This window comes from Protomyctophum parallelum (assembly GCF_964188405.1).
Source record: "Protomyctophum parallelum genome assembly, chromosome: 10".
Lineage (NCBI taxonomy): Eukaryota > Metazoa > Chordata > Actinopteri > Myctophiformes > Myctophidae > Protomyctophum > Protomyctophum parallelum.
This window is the reverse complement of record NC_139704.1, coordinates 11,115,829-11,128,312: the sequence shown is the minus strand read 5'-3', so window position 1 is coordinate 11,128,312 and position 12,484 is coordinate 11,115,829. Positions and strand designations below refer to the sequence as shown.

General features: G+C 42.9%; 1 protein-coding gene across 5 annotated transcripts in view; it reads right to left on the bottom strand.

Moving 5' to 3' along the window:
- smap1 (small ArfGAP 1) overlaps nucleotides 1-12,484 on the bottom strand; it is a 106,714-nt gene that overhangs the window by 19,974 nt on the left and 74,256 nt on the right. For all 5 annotated transcript variants that reach the window (XM_083775877.1, XM_083775878.1, XM_083775880.1 and 2 more), the window contains exons 7-8: nucleotides 10,881-10,996; nucleotides 9,902-10,021 (exon numbers count right to left, since the gene is read on the bottom strand). In XM_083775877.1, coding sequence (XP_083632003.1) covers nucleotides 9,902-10,021; nucleotides 10,881-10,996 — 236 coding nt within the window. The remainder of the gene's footprint in view (nucleotides 1-9,901; nucleotides 10,022-10,880; nucleotides 10,997-12,484) is intronic.

The following is a 12,484-nucleotide window of genomic DNA, read 5'->3' as shown; positions in this document are numbered from 1 at the left end:
AGGCAGGTGATCCTTGAGCCCCTGGGTTGTCAACTCAGTGTCGTCTTGTTATAATCTATTTTGAAAATGCACATATTATATTACCTGACAAGACTATGTCAACATTGAGTCGACATTGAGTCATCTCATTCCGGCCAATCATAATTTGCGTCCTCACTTTTGTCTTCAATGTTTGTGTTTACACAAACACTCAAAACTAGTCATAGAAAACCGTAGCAAAACAAAGCTGAACATAGTATAGGCTAGCACCCCTCAACAACTGCACATAGTGCTTGACAATGTCTGCATCTAGAGACGTCAATGTCAAGAAATGTCAAGCTCCTGAATATTGTTATAACATACCTTTAAACTATAGCTGTTAACGTGAAATTAATCGATATTGAACAACTATCGATTAATTCTCGATTCTCGCCATAATGTTATCAGAAAGCCTGGTCTGATAGGAACAGACAGAGTATGGTGCATCTGCCTGTGCTACAGCTCGGCAGTCAAATCAAATCAAATCAATTTTATTTGTATAGCACATTTAAAAACGACTCTCATCGTACCAAAGTGCTTCACAGGTCAAAGAAAACAATACGATACAGTGCAATACAATACATCAGTGAAACAATAAAATAAATAAATAAATAAAAAATAGAAGAGAAAAGAGAGCAGTTAAAAGGCAGTACGGAGAACGTATCCTATAAAGTGCAAGAGTAAATTAGGGGGACTTGAAGGCTTGAGAGTAGAGGAACGTTTTGAGCCTAGACTTAAAACTCTCAGTGGAGGGGGCAGATCTAACAGTGAGTGGGATGCTGTTCCAAATTGTAGGGGCTGCGACAGCAAAGGTCGCCCCTGAGCCTCTTCCTTGTCGCTGGGACTTTTAGGAGTCGACTGTCTGCTGACCTGAGGGTCCTGATGGAGGAGGAATATGAGAGGAGGTCAGAGATGTAGGAGGGGGCCAGTCCGTTTAGTGCTTTGTATGTGAAGAGAAGGGTTTTGAATTGGATTCTGAACCGGACCGGCAACCAGTGGAGAGAGGCAAGGACAGGGGTGATATGGTCTCGTCCAGTCTCCTCCTTCTTGACCAGTCTGCAGCATATAGGCCACATGATCACAGCCTCCTGAATTGTAGTGCAATTACTTTTCATAGGAATAAGTACAAACGGTGACAACAGTCCCTGATATCGATATTGTTTTGCCCAGCCCTAAAACACTCATGCAGGGAAATAAAAGGCATAGACCATAAAGGGCTACAAACTACAGCAGACGAGAGCAGAGTGCCATGAAACTCACATGTCTGTTCTAGTTTTTCTCTCACTTAGTCTCTCTCTCACACACATTTTTCACAGATGGGAACAAACAGACGTCGTTGTGTGTGTATGCTGTGTCGCTTGACTCGCTTCAGCACGAGCACACACATACACACATACACACATGCACAGCCCACCCCTCACACATAGTGTGTAGTCTAATGTGGGTCTCCTAGCAGCACATTGTGTTGAGTTGGGCCTGTGGAAGGGCTGCAGCCAGGCTGTGAATCAGAGCTGGCACTGGACTCCTGCAGCCCTTTCCTTCACTGTCACTATTCATTTATTTCTACAGCGCAATACATGCACAGACGCACGCACACACACACACACACACACACGGTAGTAATGTAATGTACACTCAGCAGGAATGAGATTATGTGTGAATTCACAGAAGTGCATGCAAGCAGCTTGCACAAACATGACAGCACAAATGGACTGTAGTATTGATCAACGTATATGTGCACTGCATGCATAGGCATCCTTATACATACTGTACAACTCACACAGCCAATAGAACACACCCAAAACATGCACGCATATACACCTTATCTGTTCACACACACACACACACACACACACACACACACACACACACACACACACACAGCCTCCCCTTGGATACACCATCTGGTGAAGCAAACCAGAAGGCGCGCAGGGACACACACACACACACACACACACACACACACACACACTTTCCGGTCACCCTCCCACTGCTCCTTGTCCCTTCATGCACCCATCCAGCATATCTCTCCTTCTCTCTGCCAGCCATCCTGCTTTCATTCATCCGTCCCTTGCTTTTCAGTCTCTCACCATCCGTCCAACATTCTGTATCTCTACCTTTCCCTCTTTCTCTCCACTGCTATCCGAGAGAGAGAGAGAGAGAGAGAGAGAGAGAGAGAGAGGCAGGGGGAGAGAGAGAGAGAGAGGCAGGGGGAGAGGGGAGAGGAGAGTTGCACCACTCAGTTCACACAGGTGTGATTTTTTCTTTTTCCCCCGCAATCTAGTCTCCACTAAACCAGTCATGGTACTGTGTTCTTCTTTCATGGTACAACACTTTCTACTAAAACGTGAATTTATTTTTGTAGTTCCATTCACTTTTATTTATTTCTTATGGATATTTCAAATAACTACTATATATTTTACTACCATCTAGTGTCCTATAGTATATTAGGCTAAACTGTAAAATCTTGCGTGTTGAATCCCATTGTTTTGATGAGAGGAGATAGATGCCACCATCATATAAATACATTTGGCCTGTGCCAGAATGTGCCACTGGGCCTACATTACAAACCTTTTGGAGGGGATTTTACAACTTGACCGTTAATTACAGCGATTGTTGATGCATGCATGGTTGGTTATGTGTGTGTGGAAACAGGAACTCAGTTCGGCTCCTCTCCTTTCTTAGTCCTCCTGGGTGCTTCTGTGTTTGTTCCTCTACTAAACACTACAGTGCATGTTTAGGGCAGTGGTCCTGACAGAATGTCAGACTTGATGCACTAAAAGAGGATTTCCTGCTGGTTATGTTTTGTACTTGCGCAATAAGAGTGCACATCCTCAGAACTGCAGAAAGCTATATGCCCTGCATTTATGACATTTTGGCGTGGCCAGTATTTGCATATACAGTATCCTACTGTATATGCATTATAGTAGCGGGCCACCACACAATCATGACCAGCCACCACACTATGATTTTTAGAAGGCGGCCCGTCGCGAATAGGCGCGTACAGCACGCGTGCTGTACAAGCATGCATGATGCATGGTGAAAGCTCCCCCGGCCTACACTATAAGCTTCTGTCTAGGGGAAACACGGCTTGGCATAGTTACAGGCATGAACAATTAAGCCAATATCCAAACCAAATGTTTTGTTTTGTTTGTTTTTTCAATTAGAAATACATTAAATTGTGTGGCACATTTTGCTAAATGAATTCACACAGTTATAGTGTAGATGCAGTTGACTTTAATTTGTTGTTTTCAATGGAACACTCGATTCGATTTGAAGGAAAACGTGATTAGAAACTGTGTTCATATGTGCAAAAATGTAAGATAATTTGAAAAGACCATCAAAACGAGTGTTTTCTATGAATCTGGTTTAGTTATGTCGTGGGAAATCATTTTAATATGAATTAAGCATAAATCCAATGAATGAGGTTGGCCCCAGTGCTGTGTTCCTGAACTGAACCAGGATAGTGCTACTTAGGTTCTTACATGAGTGTTCATGCATCCCTGAGCCAGCGACATCATGACAAATCGTCTCAATTATTGTTCTTGGCAAGGAAAGTGTCTCAGACTCGCAGGCTTTTGTTCTCCCTAATCAACCAGCTGCACCACCGCTGATGCGCCGCTACGCCCCTGAACCCCCACCCGAACCAGTGAGGGAGAGCGAGTTAGAATGGGAACGAGAGTGAAGGAGGAAGTGAGCGAGATAGAGCAAGAGAGAGAGAGAGAGATTGGTGCAGGCAGCGGTATCGAGGGAGAGACAGATATTGGAACGAGTTAGAGTGGGAGGTGGAAATGGATTGTGCATGAGAGAGAGAGAGAGAGAGAGAGAGAGAGAGAGAGAGAGAGAGAGAGAGAGAGAGAGAGAGAGAGGAGAGAGAGAGAGAGAGAGAGAGAGAGAGAGAGAGAGAGAGAGAGAGAGAGAGAGAGAGAGAGAGAGAGAGAGAGAGAGAGAGAGAGAGAGGAGAGGGAGAGGGAGAGGGAGAGATGAGAGAGAGAGAGAGAGAGAGGAAGGACGACAAAGAGGTGGTTTGAACGAGGGAGTGAATAAACGAGGAACAAATTGGGGTGCGAAGAAACAAACCGCAAGAAAAACAGAGTGAAAGAATATAGAGGATGGTAATTGCAAATCAATGAGAAAAGCCAACTGACTGCACACTGTACATATTTATCACAGCACTGAGAAACAGCATGCGAGAGATTTATAAGAGAAGCGAGATTTGACACCCGACTGGCATCAGGGAAATGACTGAATGTGCTTTGAGAGGAGGGGAGAAGTGCAATGAAAGAGAGAACAAGACCGAGAGGGAGGGAGAGAGATGAGGGAGGGAGGGAGACAGAGAGAGAGTCTGAGGACAAGTGAGAAAACGAAATGGCGAGAGAGAGAGGGATAACACAAATCCTCCCCTCCTACAAGGCTGTAATCGCATTTTTATAATTGACATATTTGCAGATAGCAGAGTCTTCCCCGATCCCACCTAATAGCTGTGCACGCCACCAGTCGGCTGCTGCCTGGGCCCATACGTGTGGGTGTCACTGGCTCCTTCCGCGTGTGGCACACTAATCACACTGTAGGAGAAATAGCCACCTGCTGAATACCAAGCTGGTGTGGATCAGTGGATGCAGGGTGTATGTGTGTGCTACAGTACCCTGTCTGTGTGATTGTGTGTGGGCGTGTGTCCATCATACATTTGTGAATATATTGTACGGTATGCGTTTGTGTGTATGTATGTATCCTTCCCATGCGCCTCTCTCCTGCAGTGTAAAATGCCAGTGAGTTTCTGAGTCTTTAGAGACAGGCTTCGCAATGAGGCTCAGTCACACAAAATGAAAACATTAAATTGTAGATGTACTGTATTATAAAAGAAGTAGTTAGCCTAGTACTAATCAACAGGTAACACACCTGGACAGTTGATGGACTGTGGACTATAATGAACAGATATAGGGAATTCAGGGATTTCAAATTGCCACCACAGCTTGCCAACACAGACGGTCTGCTCCTTTATGCGGGAGACCTTGAGGTTCACGAGCTGCAAGGTGAGCGCGTGCCCCACCGTCACGTCACATCGCAAGACTCAAGGCCTCGCTGTTGGCATGTCTGCCTTGCTTTCGAGTTTCAAGTGATGTAAAAGGTAATGCATGACATGTAAAACCATTCTTTATTCAGTTGAGACTTGAGAGTGAAATAGACGTGCATCCCCGTATCTCCAGCCCACTAACCACCCCAGAGAATTCTAGCAGACCGTTCATTCTCTGTTGGTTGTAAGTGTGCTTATTTGCTTAATGTCCTGGTCTGCTGGGAAATCTAGAGTATTCATAAAGTACAGCTGGGAAAATAGATGTTCCACCCTACTGGGGAATTGACACATTCACCTACAGTATATACTGTACTGTATCCATCTATGGTATTTCTAAACTGTCCTCATTTACAGTAAAATTATGTATACATTATATCATATATATATATATATATATATATATATATATATATATATATATATATATATCAGCACTTTGAAAACAACTACATGGTCGTGTGACAAAGTGAAAGGAGCTGATAAGCACTCAACGTTCGTTTTTGATTCGGCCGTTGCTCAAAAAGCCATTCGCCACCCGGCCCTAGAACAGCTGTGATCGCGTATCTGTGGATAGATCAGAGGATGAGGGAAGGGGGGGCAAGGGGGGTGAGGAGGGGATTAAAATATGTGGGTGGGGGAGGTGAATATAAGGAGGAAATAAATTGGAAGTCAGGAGAGGAGCGGTGGAGCTGTGGAGGAGTTGAGAGGCGGTGGGGGGGTTAATCGATCCGAGGAAGAAGAAAATGGGGACCTGAGAGAGAGGGGGGGGGGGTGAGAGGAGATGTGAGTGTAGGTGGGGGGCTGGCAGTGGCAGGGGGTGAGAGGAGATGTGAGTCTAGGTGGGGGGATGGCAGTGGCAGGGGGTGAGAGGAGATGTGAGTCTAGGTGGGGGGCTGGCAGTGGCAGGGGGTGAGAGGAGATGTGAGTCTAGGTGGGGGGATGGCAGTGGCAGGGGGTGAGAGGAGATGTGAGTCTAGGTGGGGGGATGGCAGTGGCAGGGGGTGACTGCAGCTACTGCTGACTATAATTGTTCTTCATGCCCGGGTCTCTAGTGACTAGTGAGCAGCAGGATCCCAGGTGGCATGGAGCTGATGTGGGCTGTGTGTGTGTGCGCGAGTGCGTGCGTGTACAACAGAGAGACAGTGGAAGAATGAGACCATTTCCAGCTCAGGAACAGGTCATGTCATTTGTGCATTGGTGAATGAGAGATGGAGAGTATACGCTCCCTAACAGGTCACTGCAAATGTGTACCCTGTGTGTGTGTGTGTGTGTGTGTGTGTGTGTGTGTGTGTGTGTGTGTGTCAAAGGTCATGCTAGGGACTGCAGTGGCATTTCAAGGACCGCCCCCGCCAAAAAAAAACCCAACAACAACGCTATGTTTAATTCAACAAGCACTCTGGTGTTGCACTCTTCCTCCATGCTTTAAACACAGACTATTGGAGAGATGGGCACAGCGAAAAACAACAGAGAAGGGGGGTGAAAAACACAGGCGATTGTTTCATCGACTGTTCTCTCACTTGTCTCTCCAATTTATATCACACACATCAAAAGTATAGTTGTCCTATTTTTCCTAAAAAGTCGCCCGATTTTTCCTAAAAGTCGTCCTATTTGCCTAAAAGTCGTCCTATTTTTCCTAAAAGTCGTCCTATTTTTTCCTAAATGTCGTCCTATTTTACTTAAAAGTCGTCCTATTTTACTTAAAAGTAATCCTATTTTACTTAAAAGTCGTCCTATTTTACTTAAAAGTAATCCTATTTTACTTAAAAGTAATCCTATTTTACTTAAAAGTCGTCCTATTTTAAATTGTGATGCCTCAATATCAAAAGTATTTATGATGACAAAAACCATCCCGATGTCACCAGATTAAATAAGATCTATGCAACTTACCTACATATCATAAATATAGTTCATGTAATGTATTATGCAGCAACGAGTAAATTAGTACAATAATAAAAGCAATGAGTAAAATAAACTATTGAAATAATCTACTAGAAAACCATAAAAATAATATAAAAGGATTATGGAGCATATTGAATAAAACTATTAATCCACACACTACCCACAATGCTTCATTGACAATGAGAAAACAATAACCAACCTAAATGACATAGCAAATGGCTTCAATGACTTCTTTGTGAATATAGGACCTACTCTTGCAAGCAAAATTAAAACATCAGAGACAGAGGTAAATGTACCAGCCGATGAGTGGGGTTTCTGTAACCCAAATTCCTTATTCCTGAGAGCTGTGGAGGAACAGGAAGTTATTGAAGCAGTCAGTAAATCCAAAAACAAGACATCCACCGACCACAATGACCTGAGCATGTCATTACTCAAAAAAATCATGTACACCATAATAAAACCATTTACATTCATATGCAACCTCTCATTCAGAAATGGTGTCTTCCCAAACCAAATGAAAAAAGCTAAGGTTATCCCAGTCTTCAAAACAGGAAACAAACAACACTTTACAAACTATAGACCAATTTCCTTGCTCTCACAGTTCTCAAAAATATTGGAGAAATTATTTGGGGAGAGGCTGGATCACTTTGTAGAAAAAAATAACTTATTAACAGAAAATCAATACGGTTTTAGAGCCAACAGATCGCCTGCAATGGCACTGATTGAACTAACTGAAGAGATAATAAAAAACATAGATAAAAAGTTGTACACAGTCAGAGTCTTTGTAGACCTTAAGAAAGCATTTGACACAATTGATCATAATATCCTTATAAGGAAAATGTCAAAGTATGGTATGAGAGGTGTTGTGTCAAAATGGCTTGAAAGCTACATAAAAGACAGAGAACAAATTGTTCAACTAGGAGACCGTAAATCCAGTAGTATGAAAATAATGTGTGGAGTCCCTCAGGGGTCCGTACTGGGTCCCAAACTATTCAATTTGTATATGTCTAGTGTACTGAAGTGTGTACTATTTGCCGATGATACGGCTGTTTTGCACAGGGGAAGACATCCAGCAGCTCATGATGGTCTTAACAACAGAAATGAATAAATACAAGCTCTGGTTCGATAGAAATAAATAAATTATCCTTAAATTTAAGTAAAACAAAATGTATGGTATTCGGAAACCGCCAAATACAAATGGATATCCAGTTGATTATAGATAATAATAAAATAGAAAGTTTATGAAAACAAATTCTTGGGAGTGATCCTAGACCATAGGCTCTGCTGGAGACCCCATATAAAATATGTGGGGAACAAGATGGCAAAGAGCATCTCAGTTATAAATAGGGCATAGCACCTTCTCAACCCCAGCTGCACACGTTGTACTGCGCAATGATCCTACCCTACCTGAACTACTGCTCTGAGGTATGGGGAAACACCTACCAATCAACCATAAATCCACTGATTATACTACAAAAGAGAGCACTAAGAGTAATAAACAATGCAGGATACCGGGACCACACACACCCACTATATAGTACCATGCTTTGTACATGGTACTATTGTACCATGTACAAAGCAAGATATAAACAATTACCGGTAAATGTACAGGACAAATCTCTAGATAAGGAAGGGGGATACAACCTTAGAGGACTGAACTTCAAGAAACCTGTGATGCGCACAAACTTAAAAACATGGAGCATCTCATCTTACGGAGTCACACTGTGGAATGAGCTGGAGGATGAACTAAAGCACTGTGGAAACATAAACCAATTCAAAACTAGAGTAAAAAAAACTACCTTCGATAAATACAGAAGCGAAGAGCACTAATGGCATTACAAAAGGGGAACTATGACGTACTGTACTATATAATTATATATTCTTATTACTATAGTATACCATACATTATATACATTATGAAATATATAAGTATATTCAAACCATATCATATATTATTAGTAGACCACTATTGGTAAACCACACCACACAAAAAAAAAAAAAAATGAAAATAAAATAAATGAAAAATGATGGAAACTGTGTGCAATGTATGAATGTATGTCCTCCTTCCGAAAATAAACTGAACTGAACTGAACTATTGCACTGTAGATAGTACAGGTGTGTAAAACAGCAGTGGAGTGGGGAAATTAACTCATACCCACATTAGACTCACAGGTCAGTTTCTAAATGCTTCACTCAATAGAGACTGAAGCTTTCATTGGCGAGTTTTGAGAGTAAAAATAAAATTGAATCTGCTCCAATGTGAATCTTGGACTTCATGTAGTTAGCCTGTGATATCAGTCAACTGTTAAGTCAGTCTAGGACAGTGGTTCTCAAACCTTTCAAAATATTCATATTTGAACCCACCCCACCCTGACAAGCGCTTGGAATTGTAGGTGTTGACTCGGTTCCACAAGTACATATTGTGAGAATAATTCATTTCCAATGGCGGACACCAGTTTGAAAGCCGACTTGGCCGGAAACTGCGAGTCAGGAAGTAAAAATCCACCCAAGACCTACCTTTTGTAAGCGAGGATCATATAGTTTAGAGATGTGAATCCCGAGATCCACATGATTCAATATTTTATCCTGTAATGTTAAGTATTATGTGTGTTAGTGTAGTGAGAGTGAGAGAGAGTGACAGAAAGGCATCCTGCATGTCTGTCACTCTGTCCGTCAGTCTCTGTCTCTCCAAGGATGAGGAGACACATAGAAAGACTTTATTGTAATACAGTATGTGACTGTATCTCTGTCAATGTGACTGGCTGTGTGTGTGTGTGTGTGTGTGTGTGTGTGTGTGTGTGTGTGCTTTTTGCTTGTCAGAGCCACTACAGATTCCGTGTTGCAGTCTGCCAGTGGTGATAAGCTGACAAAGAAAGCATCTCTTAGTGTATTTGTGTGTGTGCGCACTACCTGGGTGAGCTGTGCACTACTGGATGAAGGGAGAGGGTTGGACACCATTGGTCCAAAAATGTCCAAGTCCTCGCTGATTGGTTGAGTGCTGCTGGAGGCACTCCCACTGACACTGCTGACCTACATAATATCATAAATATAGTTCATGTAATGTATTGCACTGTAGTACAGGTGTGTAAAACAGCAGTGGAGTGGGGAAATTAACTCATACCCACATTAGACTCACAGGTCAGTTTCTAAATGCTTCACTCAATAGAGACTGAAGCTTTCATTGGCGAGTTTTGAGAGTAAAAATAAAATTGAATCTGCTCCAATGTGAATCTTGGACTTCATGTAGTCAGCCTGTGATATCAGTCAACTGTTAAGTCAGTCTAGGACAGTGGTTCTCAAACCTTTCAAAATATTCATATTTGAACCCACCCCACCCTGACAAGCGCTTGGAATTGTAGTTGACTCGGTTCCACAAGTACATATTGTGAGAATAATTCATTTTCAATGGCGGACACCTTTAGTTTGAAAGCAGACTTGGCCGGAAACTGCGAGTCAGGAAGTAAAAATCCAATCAAAACCGACCTTTTGTAAGCGAGGATCATATCGTTTAGAGATGTGGATCCCGAGATCCACATGATTCAATATTTTATCCTGTAATGTTAAGTATTATGTGTGTTAGTGTAGTGAGAGTGAGAGAGAGTGACAGAAAGGCATCCTGCATGTCTGTCACTCTGTCCGTCAGTCTCTGTCTCTCCAAGGATGAGGAGGAGACACATAGAAAGACTTTATTGTAATACAGTATGTGACTGTATCTCTGTCAATGTGACTGGCTGTGTGTGTGTGTGTGTGTGTGTGCTTTTTGCTTGTCAGAGCCACTACAGATGCCCTGTGTTGCAGTCTGCCAGTGGTGATAAGCTGACAAAGAAAGCACCTCTTTGTGTATTTGTGCGCGTGCGCGCATGTGCGTGCTTGCATGTGTGCGCACTACCTGGGTGAGCTGTGCACTACTGGATGAAGGGAGAGGGTTGGACACCATTGGTCCAAAAATGTCCAAGTCCTCGCTGATTGGTTGAGTGCTGCTGACCGTTCCACTGGCAGGAGCATCTGAGACAATAAGAGAAATAAATAAATAATAAATAAACAGACAATAACTAAGACATCACTTACACCCAATACATTGTACTTTGTTGATTGGGGGGTCCCACAGTGCTCTATATTTGGAACAGTCTTTATTTAAAAAAAATGACCTCTAGTCTACACTGTTATGGCTGGCTCGTCGGCCATAACAAAGAGGGGAGACCAAACGGAGTTAAAGCAGCAAAAATGTATTTTAATATTAACGAATAAAGTTAATCAAACGATTCATTTTTGTGTTCCAACTAAAGCTGGCAGGGAACAACTGCACAAGGATGCTCTAGTGTGCCTGCTCCTGTAGCCTGCCTGAGGAGGAATGGAGAGACCAGAACATCAGTGCAGCAGGTGTCTTATAGACCAGAACATCAGTGCAGCAGGTGTCTTATAGACCAGAACATCAGTGCAGCAGGTGTCTTATAGACCAGAACATCAGTGCAGCAGGTGTCTTATAGACCAGAACATCAGTGCAGCAGGTGTCTTATAGACCCATTCAGAAACGGGTCTCATGGTCGCAGGCAACGTATTTCCTGTAGGCGGAGACGACATATCTGCGGTTTCCCCACACCTCCTTCTACTACAGTGAATGGAAAAGTGACTAATGTTAGTCTGCCTCAAACGTTACTCTTTTACTAGCCTGGGGTCCACCTATGCTTTCTATGGCATAGGCAGCTCCCGGCCGGATCCGCCGGGAGAATCTAGACACAGCTGCGCGACATGAGACTGATTAATTAGAGCGACAGAGAGAGAGAGGAGTGTGTGTGTGTACATGTGTGCGTCAATTTAACAAAGATGCAGACAATCCGAAATCAGCAGAGAGTGATCGACGTTTGCGCTACTCTATGCCGAATTGAAGTGGACTCTGACCCAGACCTTTTTTTCCCTCCCTGGAAATAAAAACGTCTGGGTTTCCGTGGCTACTCTTTTACCTGCTTTTTACTAACACTAACATTACAAAGATGCCCAGAACATCGGGATGAACCTGTGTAGTTTATGGCTGCTCCAACAGTAGTGGCATCATTCCAAAAAAAAAGAAAAAACTGAATGTCTAAATATCTACCGCGGTGGCTGAGACCAGAGCCATATAGTAATGGTTGAGACAAAGCAGTGAAAGGCCCTGAAAGATACATAACGTCAGTCTTACCCAATACCCAATCTTTTTGTTTTAGGAACACAAGGCTGCTGTACTTTATACAGTAGAGGAGGCTGAATAAACAGTCAAAAAGGACACACACATCCAAACCTATAGGCTGGGTGCTGGATCAAAATGAAGTCACAATGAAGAAATGAAAAAAATCCACACACCTTTAAATTATCTTTACTGATAGGTAACGTTTCGGGCCGCAGCCCTTCCTCAGACCTTCAAGGTCTGAGCACAGCCATAAAGTAATCCAGCCTGATCCTTCACAAAATCCCATTTGGACCAATCCGGCCTAAAATGAGTTTGACACCTCTGTATTA